This window comes from Myotis brandtii, unplaced genomic scaffold, assembly GCF_000412655.1.
Source record: "Myotis brandtii unplaced genomic scaffold, ASM41265v1 scaffold37, whole genome shotgun sequence".
NCBI lineage: Eukaryota > Metazoa > Chordata > Mammalia > Chiroptera > Vespertilionidae > Myotis > Myotis brandtii.
In genome coordinates, this window is record NW_005364225.1 from 3,728,806 (window position 1) to 3,747,027 (window position 18,222).

The 18,222-nt window shown below is 40.2% G+C and overlaps 1 protein-coding gene across 1 annotated transcript; it reads right to left on the reverse strand.

The window, feature by feature from the left end:
- Positions 1–397: 397 nt before the first annotated feature.
- On the reverse strand, positions 398–13,432 carry MMP27 (matrix metallopeptidase 27). Its single transcript, XM_005872217.2, has 10 exons — positions 13,308–13,432; positions 12,044–12,282; positions 10,796–10,944; positions 10,578–10,706; positions 6,369–6,530; positions 6,072–6,192; positions 4,680–4,810; positions 3,250–3,409; positions 1,681–1,784; positions 398–723 (listed from the first exon to the last, which is right to left on the reverse strand). The coding sequence occupies exons 1-10, from the start codon at positions 13,407–13,409 to the stop codon at positions 482–484; spliced, it is 1,539 nt and encodes a 512-aa protein (XP_005872279.1). The 5' UTR covers positions 13,410–13,432; the 3' UTR covers positions 398–481.
- Positions 13,433–18,222: the final 4,790 nt, after the last annotated feature.

Here is an 18,222-nt window from a genome sequence, read left to right on the forward strand (position 1 = left end):
TACGACTTGTGGGTAAGTATGCCTCATTCTAGAATTAGATGTTAAGAATTTGACCACAGACCCATTCTCCAATATAAGCTTCATAACTAATAAAGGTGGTATTTTGCTCTCCCAAATGTACGGTATTTCTAAGTGGGTTCAGAATGTGGATAGGGACAAGGGATGAAGTTTAGTAGGCCTCTTCAGCTCCAAAGGTCCAGACAAAACAGAATACTAAAGATTTGTTTAATAAATGTCTCCAGTATTTAGTTTATTTCTCCAAGTCCACAAAGTATAAAATGGGCTTAAAGCACAGAGAAAATTTTATTTATACATAATAACTTTCTGTAAAAAGAATCACAAAATGGCTGTTGCATCTTTATCCAATAGATATTTAGAACTAGGACTGGCAACTTGATGTTAAAGAATAGTTTTATTTTACTTTGAAGCAGAATTCAGATTAAAAGACCTCTTGAGATTTATTTTAGGCCTGTGAATTTTTTTAATAACTGTAGATTTCTTTCAGCACATGAGCAATACTGAAAATAAGCAAGTTTAAATTCTTCTGATAAAATATCTCCACTCCTCCTGAATGTACTTTTTCCTCGCTGGTATTAAAATCAGATGATGAGTTTAGTGGTTCTTTACATCGAAACCAAGTATTGGGTTTCAGCACTCGGGTAATGTTCTTTGCTTTAGGATCATATTCAAATTGCTTTGATCTACGGAAGAAATAGAAGAATCCTAGAGAGAGGGAATCATGATTAGTTATATTGCAAAACTAGACAATGGTTCCATACTTCTTAATTTTATGAATGCAGAATAAAATAATTGCACATCATGCAGAGAAAACAAACTCGTGTAATTATATAGATACATTTTACTTTCTTAGTATCACATGAGAAATATTATTATTTTTATTTCCCTGAGGAAGAAGTTAAGGTGTGAAACATGAATTTCAAGGGAGTTACTACCTTTCTAGCCAGACTTTTGGTTTATGCAAAGGTTTGCAAAGTATGTGTCTAAAGAGTGTGAGGGGGAGAAGAAGGCCCCTGTGGGTATGGACTTTGGTCCCATTTCCTCATTTTCGTAGAGTTGTTTTACTTTATCTATTTTAGGTGTTGTGATTCTGTGTTGGATGTCGCTGGAATAAAGATTGTGTCACTCAAAAACATTTTTGGACTCCTGTTTACTCCATGGTCTGGGTCATTGTCTTTGAAACACTAGTAGCTGGACTGGTACATTAAATTGCCCGAGGTTCTTTGAAGACTGTAAATTCCTGGATATCTGCCACAATATCACGGCCTCAAAACTCTGGAGAATTTGTAGTTTCACACACCTGAGCTGTGCATATTAAACTATGTACAGTATAGTCCGAGAATCACTGTTCAGTTTATGTGCTTAGTTATTTTTTATGCTTAAAACTCTTCAGGGAGTGTCTGCTAGGGGGTATCTTGGAGCAACGATAAATAAAACTAATTTTGGTACTATTCACATTGATTCGAAATGGTACAGCAGAGAATATAATTCAGGATTTACTGATTCAGTTTGTGATGTTGCCCACAGGGTTAAAGTTTATTACCACATGTACTCGAGAGTAGTAAAATTATGTTAAAATTGAAACCTTGAAGTCTTTTCTGTCTTCTTTTACAGTCAATAAAGCCTTCCAATTGTCCTAAGAGATTAGGCCTTGATGCTTACCTTTATGCTGGAAAGCAGCATCCACCCGGAGACCAATTCCTGGGAAGGATTTTACCACCCTCCGTGGGTACCCTCGGTCCATGGTTTGGGTCACTTCATCATACCTGGATACATGGATATGAAAAGTTTTTTTGGATTCTTAGTTTGGGGAGCTTAATTCATCTACTGCCCAACTTGAAGTCAAGCAAAGATGTGGAGAAGAAGAGGCCTAGTAGAGGAAAACTAATTGGATCAATATTAAAAAATATGCCAAAGGCCCTGGCTGTGGTGCTAAGTGGTTACAGCGTCAGTTGAGGGTTTGATTCCTGGTCAAGCGCATGTACCTGGGCTGCAGGTTTGATCCCTGGCCCCAGTTGGGGCATGTGTGGGTGGCAACCAATTGATGTGTCTCTCTCACATTGATGTTTCTCTCTCTCTTTCTCCCTCCCTCCCTCTCTCCCTTCCACTGTCTCTAAAACTCAATGGAAAAAAAATATCCTCGCCCTGACCGGTTTGGCTCAGTGGATAGAGCGTCGGCCTGTGGACTGAAGGGTCCCAGGTTCAATTCTGATCAAGGGCATGTACCTTGGTTGCAGGCACATCCCCAGTAGGGAGTGTGCAGGCGGCAGCTGATCAATGTTTTTCTCTCATCGATGTTTCTAACTCTCTCCCCCTCTCCCTTCCTCTTTGTAAAAATTCAATAAAATATATTAAAAAAAAGAAAAAAGAAAAAAATATCCTTGGGTGAGGACTAACAACAACAAAATAAGGCAAATAATATGTTTGGTTGAATTGTTTACAGCAGGGGTCCTCAAACTTTTTAAACAGGGGGCCAGTTCACTGTCCCTCAGACCGTTGGAGGGCCAGACTATAGTTTAAAAAAAAACTATGAACAAATTCCTGTGCACACTGCACATATCTTATTTTGAAGTAAAAAAACAAAACGGGAACAAATACAATATTTGTATTTGCATGTGGCCTGCGGGCCGTAGTTTGAGGACCCCTGGTTTACAGTGTCTTGAAAACAAAAATTGATGAGGGGGAGAAAGCCACATCATTTGTCAGACTGATGCTATTCCCAGGAAATGTTAAAGTTAAGGGTTCAGCTTGGGGCTCTCATAGATTTGATTAAATATATATTTTTTAAAATATATTTTTATTGATTTTTTTACAGAGAGAAGGGAGAGGGATAGAGAGTTAGAAACATTGATCAGCTGCCTCCTGCACACTCCCCACTGGGTATGTGCCCGCAACCATGGTACATGCCCTTGACCGGAATCGAACCTGGGACCCTTCTGTCCACAGGCCGACGCTCTATCCACTGAGCCAAACTGGTCAGGGCTGATTAAATATTTTTGTGCCACCAGCAAGTTGGTTGACATTACCAGCTTTATTATTTTATATTATCTTTATTTTTTTTAAGTGGGAGAAAGATCTTTAGACTCACTAACACATTTTTTTTTTTTGATAAATATTATCCACCTGAAATTGCCTCCAACATAATTCACTTTAAGAAGACTATAGGTTAGTTTTATTTTTGCCTGTGCTAAAGTGATGTTATGTGAATTTTTTTCTCCAGAATAAACTTACCTCCAGCACCAAATGCCCACAAAGAAGTAGGTTTTTCTTGTGCTGTGGTCACAGAAAGCTGCATCAATTTTCTTTACATATCTTGGAAAGCCAAGTGTATAGATGGATTTGGGATAATCTGGTAAAACAGCATATCCTCTGATCACCCAGAAACTGTCATCTAGAAAGAGAGAAAGTGATTCTCTTATGATCTATTTTCTAGAATGAGAAATAGATGTCTTAAGATGTTTGAAAAAAAATAAGTTTTAATGCTTAGAGATTTAGTAATCTTATGTCTCCATTTATTCTTACCACTTTCTTTAGCTACTTGTATCATTAATATTACACAAATAACATATACCTATAGTTAAGAGTGTGCCTACCCATGTCAATTGGTTTCACCGTATTGGTTGCTTTTCTAACTCTGACAAAACAATCAAGTGTGTTTGGACACATTCTCCTAAATTTCAGCACTCAAGGGTTCTCATTGGCAAGTAATTTGAACAAGTCCTTAGAAAAAATAAGGTTGTTGATTAAATATAAGATACCAGCTAAATATATCAAACAAACAATGACTATTTTTTTTTGGTATAAGTATATCCAAAATATTGCAATACATACTTATACTAAAATTATTTGTTTTTATCTGAAATTTAAAGCATCCTCTGATTTATTTGCCAAATTTGGCAATCTTAGTAAAAAGGGAATATAGAAAAGACATGGATTACTTTTATTTGACAGAAAAAGAGACTGTTGATACCATTTTTTTAATCTCCTGTGCAACTGGGTAGTGTTTATCTTCCCAGCCATGGAGAATCCCTGGATTCTTTATGACAGAAACCTAAGTACAGGCATTCATGGGGGGAAGGGAATGATGGTGGGAAAAGTTACCTTTAAAAACCAGAATCTTATCTTTAGGGTTCTCATATGCAGCTTGAATATCAGCTGGCAGAGATGGCCAAAGTGATGAGATTAATTCAAATTCAACATCGGTGATATCACAATAGATCCTCCATAGGTACCTGTGTTAAACAAAAAACACTTTCTACATACAGCCTATGTATGTCTGGGTCCATGAGAATATTTTAAACTGAGGCTTGGCTTTTATCTAATTGGTTGGTATTTTCCTCAAATAATTTAGAGCTTCAATACAATTTCCCTAAGTGAAGTTAGGTGGCTGTGAGTTCAATTCTACTTTTTTACAGAGAGGAAGGGGGAGGAATAGAGAGTTAGAAACATTGATCAGATGTCTCCTGCACACTCCCTACTGGGGATGTGCCCTCAACCAAGGTAAATGCCCCTGACCAGAATTGAACCTGGTATCCTTGAGTCCGCAGGCCAATGCTCTATCCACTGAGCCAAACCGGTTAGGGCTGTATAGTTATTCTTTACGACAGAAACCTAAGTACAGGCATTCATAGGGGAAAGGGAATCATGATGGGAAAAGTTACCTTTAAAAACCAGAATCTTATCTTTAGGGTTCTCATATGCAGCTTGAATATCAGCTGGCAGAGATGGCCAAAGTGATGAGATTAATTCAAATTCAACATCGGTGATATCACAATAGATCCTCCATAGGTACCTGTGTTAAACAAAAAACACTTTCTACATACAGCCTATGTATGTCTGGGTCCATGAGAATATTTTAAACTGAGGCTTGGCTTTTATCTAATTGGTTGGTATTTTCCTCAAATAATTTAGAGCTTCAATACAATTTCCCTAAGTGAAGTTAGGTGGCTGTGAGTTCAATTCTACTCTTTGAACTACCAAGGTCAGGACATACCTTCGTGCCCATTCTCTTGGGTACGTAGAGTAGCAAACTATCCATGGAATCCTCATAAATAGTACTCAATGTTTTGGGGAATTTAATTCATCTACTACCCAAATTGGAGTGCTCACTGGCCCCATTTTTGCCAAAACTGAAATACTCAACATTCTAAGCCAACACCAAGCACTCTGAGAACTTTTTGGTGCCGATGTTTCCTAGAACGAAGGAACATTATTGTGGGCATTACAAAATATTTCCACAGATTTTCCTTTCTGGAAAGTTCTGATTCTCTGAATGAGACTTGAAAAGTCCTTATATTCTATTTCCCTTCCCCATGCTGGCAACCCTCCCCTGCCACGTGGTCTCTCGCCTCTGCTTCAGGAGCATGTCATTACAGCGCTGTATAGTCATGGGTGGAAAGAATATGGCTTCAAATATTCTTTCCTTTTGTCCCATGTCTTGTTAGACGGTGTATATCCTTATACTTTGTTCTAAAAATAGACCTGGTGTATATAACTGGCACATCATGCAGCAATTTATGCCCAATAAATTATACACAGAGATTTCCTACTACAGTTAACACTTTGTTGTTGTAACATTAAGAAATGGCCTGCTGATATGAGTTTAACATTGGGCTCTCCAGGTAGAAAAAAGATCTAATTTTTATCACTTTCTGATTTGCAGGGTGTAAATACTCTAACCATGGCCAGTTTCAAGCTACCAAAGGGATGTGAACTGGTTTACAAAATTCCTGAAAATTTAACAATTGGATCCTGAAATGCTATAAGTCATCTCCAACAAGCCGCGAGATTAGTGTGTTATTTTAGCTAAAACATCATTGAAGGCTGACTTTCAGTGGAAATTTAAAAATTTGCTTAAAGACCTTAAAAATCAATTTATCAAACAAGTAAGAGATATATGCACACAAAAAAACATTCAAACAGTATGGGCAATTATAAAATGAAAAGTAAAAGGCACACATTCTTGCTATGCTCACGACTCCCTCTTTATCCCCAAATCTCTTGAACAGAAAAATCTTTGTAGAAAGTTAAGGTATTTAAGGGAATGGGTTTACCTGCCTTTAAAGAACATTACTTCTCTGCGGAAAGTGGTGATAGCATCAAAAGTCAAATCAGGGTCGCAGGCATGGGGTATAGTGGGTCTCTTTGGCTTAGCAGGTGCCGTAGGTAGACCCCCTTTGATGAGAAAAGAAATACCAGAATTAAGAGGGCATGTGGAAATACCTGCAGGAGGATCTTACCCAACTGAATATTTTCTTCATGATAGTATTTCAAGAAGTGATTTTCTCAACTTCCTTCTAGAAACCTTCCTATTTAGTTCACATTATACTCAGATTTATGGTGTTGCTCACCGTAGATGGATTGGATTCCGTTGATATCATCCTGAGAAAGTGGGTATTTGCTAGGATCCAGGGAGACATAATTTGGGAACATCAAAGCTGTTTGATCATTGGAGTGAGAGAGCCCCAGTGAGTGGCCAAATTCATGAGCAGCCACAAGAAATAAGTTGAATCCTTAACAAAAACAGGGAAAACAGGAGTACATGAGTCACTCAACAGGAGAATGGTTACACCTGAGACTAGGAAGTAACTAAAGGTTTGCCCTACAGCGGTTAATTCTTGTAACATATGCATCATCATTTATATGGGAAATATTTCAATATTAATCAGTGGTATTAGTCATATCATGGAGAAATGTAACCCAAAGTAAGCAAATGGCAGAAATCAAGTGTCTCAGAAATGGATAGTATTAAAAAAGATTGAAGTTGCCAGCTTTGGTTGTTGCTAGGCTATGCTATATGTGCTGTTTCTTCTACTCATATTCTTCAGAGGTTCTCCATTGGCTGTAGGGTGAAGTCCAAATACCTTCACATATAGCCTTTCACTAGTAAGGTCTAGTCCCTGCATTTTCTCCAGGCTCATATTTTATTTTCATATTCCATGAGCTAGCCATGTTCAATCATTTGCAGTTCTCATCTATGCTACGTTCTTTCTAATCTCAATGTCTTAATATCTCATTTCTTCTGCCCAGAATATTACCTTTCCTACCCCCTTGTTACCTAGCTATCCTACTTATTTCTCTGGAATTATGTCCTTCATGAGACTTCCCTTATCCCCTCAGCTCCTACCCAGGTTGAGTTAAATGTACCTCTCTGAGCTTCCATAGACTCAGTGCCTAATTCTGGCAGAGTGCATTAAGGGACAGCAATTGTCTATTTCTTTCACCAAGCTGTGAATCTTTCAGTCAAGTGACTATGTCTTAACCATCTTTTATTCCTGGTGACTGCAAAACTTATCAATAGTGAATGCTTAACAATGGTTGCTGGCTATGCAGGTATTTATAGAATCGTTACCTACACCTCTTATATAAGACCATATTACTCTGTACTTCTCCATACCGGAAATCTTACTATGCATGGTGGAATTGCCTTTTTACTTCTCTGTCACTAGTCCTTAGGGTTATAAATATTAGAGTCTGCCCCTGGACTTAGAACTAAGCCTATGGGTCTTAAGGAAAAGGCTGAGCCTTTCATGATGGAGTCTTGTCCCATGATATTTGCACAAAATGGACATGAAATGGCAAAAGGATTATGACATGGTATTTCATGCTTTTCTGCTCTTGATGTTGTTGCTGCCCCTTGTCTGGCTGGTGATATCACAGGGTTTGCTTCTGGACAAGGGATGGGACAAACAACTGAAAAAATAATTAAAACACAGGTCATCTAAATGAGGTCCAAACCTTTATCCTGGCTTTCATGACCCTCTATAATCTGAATCCTATTCACCATTTTAGCCTTCTCTTCCACTGCAATTCTAACACTTCAGTTGGTTGGATTACTCTGTCCAGAGCGCTCTTTATTACACTTTGCCTTCAGAGTTCCTGCTTGGCCTTCAGGTCTCTGACTGGACATCACTTCCTCCCCTGACTTCTTTATCTGTATTTGGGTGAATTTCTTTGATGTGCTTCTATTACATTCCCATAGTTTCCTTTATCTGAATGTTGATCATACTGATTTGAATTGCCATTTGATAGTGTGTGCTCCCTAGCTTGTAAACCCTGGAGGTCAGGGTCTGTGTCTTATCCACTATTGCATACCCCATTTCTATCACAGAGCCTGGGCCAGAGAGGATGTTGAATGACTTCCTTTATCAAATATTTGTGGAGCATCTATCATGTGCTGAAAATGTTACAGGACGTATGATACGGTAGGAAAAAGATAACATCTCAGTCTTCTTGGAGATGTGACTACATAAAATTTGCAATATACATTGGTACCTTTGTGAATATTTTTTTTCCTGTGCCTGGAAATAAATCATCATTACCATCAATACTAATAATCATCAATGTCAAACACCTTTTGAATGTTCACAATGGGCAAGTGCTTTGCAGGGTGTTGGATCGCAGGTACTTGTGTCATCTTCCTGCAAGAATGGCATTATCAGCCTTATTTTACAGATAAATAAACAGAGCACAAGAAAATTAACCAAGATGCCCAGGGTCCCTCTGGTAGTGAGTAAATGGGTAGCCCTAAAAGAGACCATGGGCTGCCAAACCACAGACCATCGCTCTTTCCACATCACAACACTGTGCACCAGTAGCATCTAAAGAGCCTGTTCAGGTGTTCAGTGCACGTCTCTGTGTAGCACATACACATTCACATCAGGCCTGGCTTTAGGAGATTCTAGGGAAAATCTCTCTATGAGCTATGGGTTTGTCCCTCTGCTATTACCATGTAGTGACTTGTTCTTCCTACACGAAGCAGTGGGATTAGCAGATGACTATTGTCTATTGCTCTTACGCAAGTTATACTAAGACTTTAGCACCTTTCCCACACAGACCCTACATGTTTCAATCAAGCAGGTAATCATATAGCATATATTATTGCCAAATTTTTTATTTAAAAATCACAATGTGATTGGAGATTACATTTGCATGAGGGTTTTGTTGTTTTTATTAGAGAATGGGAAGATATTTTCCCTTTTATGTCAGTGAGTTACAAGACATGCAATTGGATTCCTTGGGACTTACAATCTATACCTTGAAGAATATAATAAAGTAGTTAAGAAGCAACCCATTTATTTGGGTACTGTTGCTTGATTCTGCATCCAGAACTTGGTGGAGGGCTCTATTTATTCCCTGACTTGCTCAAGCAAGTTTTGCCAATGTGGGGCCCAGAACTCTTTGGATGTTTTAATAATCCACCCCTCTTGGCAGAAGGTTTATAGCAGTGTGGGTCATAGTAATTACTACTAAATATTGGACTTAATAGGGATGAAAGGATGGTGAAATCTTTGACTAATCTCTGCCTCTAGATATGAAAGTAAATCCTGGGAGTCATGCTGATTTTGGCAAATACTAGGATATTACCTATTGAACATATTCACACTGCCTTTAGGGCAAATCTAAAGAAATATTGGGACAATGTCTCAGCAGAAGATACATAACCAACATGACCCATTCAACCCTACTTCCTTCACCCACTTGTCTGTGATGCTAACCTTTGTGGCAATGGAAGCAACCGACTCTAGACTTGCCCCGGTGCCTGAAGTCCAGCCATGCACTGACTTTTTTACCCCGCTTGTTCACTAGCACTTGGAAGAATAACTGCATTTCAGTGAGTGGCCATAAACCATACTGAGTCACTGGCTTTCAGTTTTGCAGAAAGTATAAAACTGACATACAAACTATCTGGAGTTACTTGGTCAGAACTGAACTGTGGCATGTATACCGCCCATCAGCAGAGCCACAGCCTCTGCTTTCCTGGGACCCTAGACACCAGATACCAGCTCCAAGGTAACTGCTGTCAGTGACAAAAAAAAAAAGAAAAGAGTGGGGAAAGTCTCCTGAGCTCCTTTGTTTGATGCACATGCTTTTCGTGTAGTAAAGTTTTGTTTTTTTAATTTAAAAAGTAATAAAATATCCCTTATTTTAGTGCCAGGGAGGCCCTTTAAGAGAAATAAAATCAAATGCTTGTTCTGAAGGAATGGATCAAATGTAAAGATTAGCGTCTAATTCGTTAGCAGATGGGTAAGAGTTTGAAGAGGAAGTTCATGCTTGTAAACAGACCTTCTACGAGCCACGAGTTCACACACACCATCCTTCAATCACTAACTAAAAATTACCACGTCTGTAGAGGCTTTTTAAAATCCTCACCCACAGATGATGTATGCTGGTATATATGCCTAGAACTTATATACCGCCAGATCATGAACCTCCGAAGGCCTGGAATTTTTCTAGTACAATCCTGTCGTTCCCACAACACCTTGCATAATTCCAGGCACAGAACGAACCCGCAGGCATTGTGGGTGTATAAATGAATATGAGTAAGTGGAGAATGTTATGATTATAATAGGATTAGCAACTTTATGAGGTGTTGTGTGGCTGAGGCTCTGATTATACAAGCACAATTGTCTGAATAGATATTGAATGCTTTCATCAGTCATCTGAAAATATGGAAACTTGTGAGAAAATCGGACCATTAAAAAGCTACTACTTGCAAAACTATTTTCAGGAATTCTCTAGAATAATAAAATTTTGTTCATAAATAAAATTAGGCTTACCTTCTCCATCCTTGGTCCAATTTTCAGCCTCATCAAAGTGAGTGTCTCCACCCAGACCTAGACCAGGAGGAAAGGCATGGGCAAGGAGTCCCAAGGGGCCATCAAAATAACGAGGACACTGACCATGGACTGAGACAAAATTCAAAGGGGGGAAAGGTCAGTTTCTTCAAAGCCTTGAGATGAAATAGCCATGTTTTCCTCACGATATTAAAGCTTACCTCGGTTCCGAAAGGCAATCATTATATCCGCAACCCCCTTGGAAATCTTGGTGAAGGTGAGTGGAGTGACTTTGCCCCACACCTCTAAACCTTTTTGGATCGCCTCATCCACGTCAGCTCGTGCCATATCTGGAGTGTAATTCACGATTCTTAAAAATTAACATAAAGATGTCAGTTGGTGGTTTTACATGCATGTATGCATGCATACTACAAAAGAAAATAATTTCTATCTTATGAATCAGATGCTGCAGTGACTTTGGGTATGCTGCTATACTTACACGTGTATTCTACTTTACTATTTAAATAAAGTACTTTTTTAATTCTCTCTCATCTGCCTTATTAATCAGGTAGTATTATAACACTTTAACATATAAGGCTCAAAGAGGTTAAATGACTTCCCTAAGATCACACTCTAAATGGGAAAGCATTCGTCCCATGGACGCGTTTGCTGTGTGTATGACTGTATTATAAATGTTCTAAAAAGCATTGAGATGTTCCCAATTGGCTTGTGGAAATCAGTCTCATGCATGGGTTGTACGTTGAGAGTGTCAGTTGAGAGTCATGAACACTTAGTTACTCAGCAAAAGATTTTCCTTTTGTTTAGATTACCTATTTTGCGAACCCTATTTTTAACTCAATCCCTAAGACTCAAGAAGATGAAGGAAGAACTATCAGAAAGACTCTTTAGGGCCAGCCAGGAGGGGTCTAGAGCGATGGTCAAGGCCACTGACTATATCTCAGCTCATAGGAGCACTTCATCCTCTTCCTGCCAGTAACCAGCCCCTGTCTTTAAGGTGCATGGAGGCAAACTCCATACTTCACTCTGCGGTCCAGCTGAGACTTGACAGCCTCACACTCATCTCTAAGGTCTCCCCATTTTCTCCTGAGCACACGTCATCCGTACCTCCAAACATCTAAATCAAATGGCAGTGCATCTGATCCTGAACTTATATGGAGGTGGCAGAGGCTAGAGAATTTTAGGGCACACCTGCCAGAGCCAGTGTGCTGGTAAGAGCTAGGTGACCTTGACAATGGGAAATAACCTTTGGTCTCATGTTCCCTGTACTTAAGGTGGTAAAAACAGTGGTGCTTACATCACAGTTTGTTGGGAGGGTAAATCAATGAAATCTAGGACGCGCCGTGCACATAGGAAGTGTGCGGTAAAATAAACTATTATTATTTTTGTTCTTTGGAGATGATATTCCTGTTCCTTGGGACTGGAGGGAAATAAGTTGACAGAAGCATTACCTGTATGTGAGGTTGTATTTCGTCCACCCAGGGAGAGTGAAGCCATACTGACCCACATCAGGAACCCCACACCTGGGTGTCCTCATGATCTCCAGCGTGTTTGAGTCCAGCTTTCCAGTCACTGTCAGCCCAAAAAATGCTTGCATTTCCCGAAGTTTGCCATCTATGAGACTCCTGTTCATGCTTTGAACAAGATGGCTCCCTTCTATTTCAAGAGAGTAGAACTGGTTGAGATATGCCTGACCAAAAAGACAAAAAAGGGCACAGACTACAGGAAAGCAAATTTCCATCTCGGGATAAAACAAAATTGTCTGAAATCCTTTTGGGCAGTGGGGGAGGAGGAGGAAAATAAGCAACGAGGACAAGGAAGGAGCAAGGGAAACAAGAAGGAAACAAAGAGGAGCCAAAAAGACAAAAAGAAGGCACAGACTACAGGAAAGCAAATTTCCATCTTGGGATAAAACAAAATCCTTTTGGGCAGTGGGGGAAGAGGAGGAAAATAAGCAACGAGGACAGGAAGGAGCAAGGGAAACAAGAAGGAAACAAAGAGGAAAGAAAATAGTCACCCTGTTTTCCAATTTCCAAGAACTGTAAAGCCATGTGTCATCAGAATTGGCCAAACCACTCAACCCATAAAACTCCAAACGTCCACAGAAGAGAATCAAGCTTCTTCTATGTGTTACATGATTACATATCTTACACATTTTTACTGTGACATTCATTTTACCAAACCTCCACAGAAGAGAATCAAGCTTCTATGTGTTACATATCTTACACATTTTTACTGTGACATTCATTTTAGTGTTTCCTTGAAACAAATTCTAGATAGATGATTATTCATCTTGCAAATTTAATTGATTTAATCAAGTATGGCAAACCAGCTGGACTGATTTTTAGAAGGAATCTCCAAAGCAGTGTATTTTTCATACATAGAAAAATAAGACCTCCTAGCTGGTCTTAAAATACTTTCATATGGAGCTCCATTTTCTGCAGGGCTGTCCCCTTTCTCTGCTCACCAGCTCTTCACTTGTTATCATTGCTCAAAGGTGTAGCAATCCTGCGTCTCCCCAACACCACACCCTCACTCTTCACCCCCACACATAGAGCCTTGATGTCCATGGAACTAGGGAAATAAAAAGCAGCTCCTTCTCACAAGAGAGTTCAGGATTCTTTTGTAGGTATTTCCTGTCTTTTTAAGTCCCAGGACAATCAACAAAATGAATTTTTTATTGATAGTCATTAATAACATTTATTGAGCCAGTACCTGAGCCAGTTGCATGTTTTCTTCATCTTCCATCTTTTGTTCTGTAGAAAATGCAGAAGAAAACGCTGTAAAGAGCACAAATAGAAGCAGAAGGTTCTTCATTCCTCTGTCTCTTCAGTTGAAGCCTGGTTCTGTTTGCACAGAATTTAGAAAATAATAGTGAGACGTGGCATGGATTGGCTTGTATCATCATTTAATTAATAACAGAAAAAGGACATTTGCCATGAAGTGTGTCATGATAGGCTTTTTTTTTTCCGTTGGTTGAATTGATTTTGCAATCAAGATCTGCAATTGTTTAGTAAACAAAGCCATTGTTCATTACTGAATTAAATATAATATGAAGTCAGCTCCAAGTTACTTTTGTCCTTGCCAACTTGGAGGTTTTCCTGTTCATAAATTCTTGAGAGTTTATAAAATAACTAGTGGCTTGGTGCATGAAATTCATGCACATTAAAACGGAATTAATTAGAGGAAATATTTTAATATTGCTATTTGCCCTTTCTCTATAAAAGAAGTGTCAGAGATGAAAGAAAATTAGTAAAATGTATATGAAAATTTCCCTCCTGTCAGAGTCTGGGGCACGCCGCAGGACCCAGAGTCAAGTCCCCCCCAACCCACGCATGCCTTGAAATTGCACGAGACCCATACCCAGCTGGCCCCACCCCCGTCAAGCCCCGAAGGGTGGGGGTGCAGCCTCAGGTCCCCAGGCCCTGGCGCCTGGGCAGGGGGTGAAGCCTCAGGTCCCCCAGCTTGGCCTCAGGTTCCCCAGTCCCAGCACGAGGGCGCGAGGGTGCGAGGGCACAAAGGTGTGACAACCATTTGCATATTAACTCTTTATCAGAGGCCCGGTGCACGAAATGTGTGCACTAGAGAGGGGTGTCCCTCAGCCCAGCCTGCACCCTCTCCAATCTGGGACCCCTTGGGGGATGTCCAACTCACAATCCGGGACTGCTGGCTCCTAACCACTTGCCTGCCTGCCAGCCTGATCGTCTCCTAACCACTCTCCTGCTGGCCTAATTGATGCCTAACTGCTCCCCTGCCAGCCCGATTGCCCCTAACTGCCCTCCCCTGCAGGCCCGTATGCCTCCAACTCCCCTCCCCTGCCAGCCTGTTCACCCCCAACTGCCCTCCCCTGCCTGCCTGATCACTCACAACTGCCCTCCTATACCGACCATCTTGAGGCGACGTGGGGGTGGCCATCTTGTGATGACGTGAGGACATCACGCGAGGTTGTGAGGGTGCAAGGGCCACCTAGGCTTTTATTAGTATAGATTATATAGGATTATTTTGACTGAAACTCTAAAATATCTTAGGTAACATGATATCATAAAAGACAGTTGAATTAGGAATAAATCGATAAAATTAACTAGGGAAAACATCAAATGTTTATTAAGCACCTACTATTTGCCTGTCACTTTAAGTCACAATCTTGGTGGAGAATTCAGACTTATACAGAGACCAAGGCCAGACAAAATGGAGGCAAGTAGCAAATGTACAGTGAAGATTCCTGAAACTTTGAGAAGGGACTGAGAGTGTTTAAGCTGGTGGGGCTTGCAGTTGGTCTTGAAAAATGCGTAGGATTTGGATTGCGCAGAGGAAGGGAGAAGGTGTATGAGTGGAGGGAGGCTGTAGGAAGCAGGTACTGCAGTAACAATGAGCTGTAGGAAATATGGCCCTATTGGAGCAAATACATGTGTTGACAGCCATAGTAGATGGGATGGAGGGTCTAAGAAAGGTATAGAGAAAATGAATGTTTAGAATCTTTATTATTTCATAATTGCATTTGATTGAGAGTGTGTCTGGATAGAGAATTTCAGGCTGAAATAAATTTCCCTTTGAACTTTGAATGTACTGTTCCATTGTTTTCTAGAATCCAATGTTGTAGTCTTTTTTATTCTGATTCTTGATATTTTTCTTTTTTTCTTCTGAAAACTTTTAGAAATCTCTTTACCTAGATATTCTGAAATTTCATAATGATGTGTCCTAATGTGGGTCTTTTTGCATTAACATTGCTGGGGAGTTAGTGGGTCCTTTCATTATGAAAACTTCAATTGGAGGGAACTTTCCTGTTATTTCTTTGATAATTTCTTCCCATTCATTTTCATCTTTTTTTCCCCAGGAATATATATATTTGTTGGATCTCTGGATTGAGTCTCTGTGTTTCTAATATATCCTTTACTATTTTCCATTAACTTTATTTTCCAGTTCACTTACTGAGTTTCTCACTTCAGCTATATTGTTAGTCTCCAAGAGCTCTTTCTAGTTCTCTGAGTATCATTTTTTTACTTTTTTTTTTTTTTTTTTTTTTTTTTTTTTTTTTGCATTTTGTTAGTCTATTTGGATGTAAAATAGGCCGTATTTTAAGGGAATATTAAGCATATTTTAGTTTATTTTGACATTTTATTTTGCTCCCAGGATTATCTGTATTCCAAAAAATTTTTTGGTGTCTGCTTTTCACATTAGAAGCTTCCCCACCCCCCCCCCCAAAAAAAATGGAGACCTTGTGTTGTGCAATCTGTTTAAGAATAGGAGGCAAACCCTGGCCAGGTAGCTCAGTTGGTTAGACTGTATCATGATAGGCCAAGGTTTTGGCATCTATTCCTGGTCAGGGCACATACAAGAAGCAATTAATGAATGCATAAATAAGTGGAACAACAAATTGATGTTTCTCTCTCTTTCCCTCTCACTTTCTTTACCCTTCCCTTCCTCTCTTTCTCTAAAATTAATAAATAAAAATTTAAAAAGAATGAGAAACAAGAAAGCTGACTGCAAGCTCTGTGTGCCTGGGCAGGGATTGTCAATCAATGACCTTCACTGCCTGGAAGTAGGTGGGTTCTAGACTTGACACATTAGTTGGAATGAGTTTTGGTTGAATATAATAGAAAAACAAAATGGCAGGTGACTTAAAAAATTATTTTTCTCTCCCACAGAAGGCATTCAGATTTGGTGGTCCAGGGTGTGTATGAGAACTCCACATCATCAGGGAAGTAGTCAACATCTTGCTGCACCCACCACACTCTTAGCGTAACACCTCATCGTGGGCCAGATGGCTTCTCAAGCTTTAGTGAATGTGTCTTCCTCACAGGCAGCAGGAAGGGGAAGGCAGGAAAAGTAAATTCCCAGTCTCTTTCCAGAAGCCCATACAATACCCTGCTTTCACATTTTGGCAAGAAATTAACATGTGGCCACATCTAGCTGAAAGCAAGGATACAGACTGTAGTCTTTTAGCTGGATGCATTGCTACTTCAAACAAAATTGGGGTTTTATAGCAGCAAAGAGAGGGGAGAATCGTGTTAATGTAGGCAACTGGCAGCCTCTGCCCCATTTTTCTACAGTGTATCTGCAAGTCTTTATTTCTTGGGCTAGTAAGTCTCACCAGAGAAGACTCCTCCAATTGCCCATCAATTTAATCTCCCAACAGCAAAGATGAAGGAGATGCCTCTGGTGCCTTGTGTCACGTCCCCGAGGCACACCTCTGATTGTAGTTGCAATGGCAGAGGATGGGTTTGTGTAACTCACCTTGTTCTGACAAAGTCCAGCTTGAAGGGCATACTTGGATATTCTTCTGCTTTCTACCCAGGGCACTGAGATGCCACAGAGCCTGACAGGTCATTGCCTTAGAGCCACGCAATGGGTCAGGGAACAGAAAGACGACTGTTCCAGCCTTCTCTCCACTGAGACCTGAATAGTTGACTGGTGTTCTGTAGGCTGCTCAGGCGGTTTGGATGAACCTGAGCCAATAGCAGTTAGCAGTGGCTCATAGCAAATACCCAGTAACACACACTTGTGTTGGCTTTTGTTCCTTCTCTGTTTCAGTCTCCTTGCTACCTCAGTCTTGCTTCCTGGGACCATGTCCTGAATAAAAGAACTCTACCAAGGTCTTAGGCTTTGCTTTTGAAAAAAAAGACCTCAAGCTAAGATAAAAATAATCTTATTATTTAAATTCCAAGCTTAGATTCTTACATCACTTGCACTCACATAAAATTTCAGCGGAACAGCCAGAAAATAGCATATGTTGTCAGGAAAAGAACCTAAAAAAAGAATAAATTTTTTGAATTCTTTATTATACTTTATATTTCTATCTACTTCCTATGACTATAAAATATGGTTAAAGAAGTAATATACACTCAGTTCTTATCTCAAAAATGTGTAGGTGAAGTTTGGGGCCAAGAATCTATCATGACCAACAGGTGTTCTGAGAAGATGAATCTCCTAACTTCATGTCTGTACTAACTGATGTAAGTGTTAGAAAATATGATAGATAACCTGAAACTGAGTCTACTGTTAAAAGTGAAATACCCACATCTTACATGTCATTCTGCACTTGCTACATTGATAAAATGAATTGTTTATATATCGATCTCACTTCCCTTAGCATAGCACTATAATACATAGGTCACTGATCTATCCTTATTGAATAAATGAACAAATGAAGACAATTATAGTATTCCAGAGGTCTGGTGCATGAAATTTGTGCATGGGTAGGGTCCCTAGGCCTGGCCTGCGATCAGGGCCGATCTTCCCTGGCTGCCAGCAGCCAGCCTGCTCCCGCTGCCCACGCCACCCATCCCCGGTTCCCCATTCCCCATCAGGCGATTAGAGCCTGCTGGCTGTGGGGAGAGACTGAGAGGTTGGCTGTTTCCACCCACTCGCTGGCCCCACCTCCTGCTGCTGGTTGCCCTCTGTGTGTGGGATGACTGGCTGGGCGATCAGAGACCCACTTGTTTGCACCTGCCTTGGCCTGGCACTGCCCGTGTCTGCTGCCACCAATCCTGGTTCCCCGTTCCCCATCGGGCCTGCCAGTTGTGGGGAGGGAACAGCTCCTGCATTGAGAGTCTGCCCCCTGGTGGTCAGTGTGCGTCATAGTGACCGGTCGATCTGCCATCCGGTTGATTTGCATATTATATATATATAT

Excerpts from the sequence above, each read along its gene's own strand:
- MMP27 (XM_005872217.2), bottom strand. The coding sequence starts at position 13,409 with ATGAAGAACCTTCTGCTTCTATTTGTGCTCTTTACAGCGTTTTCTTCT. Across the intron at positions 6,531-10,577 it reads TTGGACCAAGGATGGAGAAG|GATTCAACTTATTTCTTGTG; the intron begins GTAAGCCTAATT and ends GTTTTTGTTAAG. Across the intron at positions 6,193-6,368 it reads CGGAATCCAATCCATCTACG|GGGGTCTACCTACGGCACCT; the intron begins GTGAGCAACACC and ends TTCTCATCAAAG.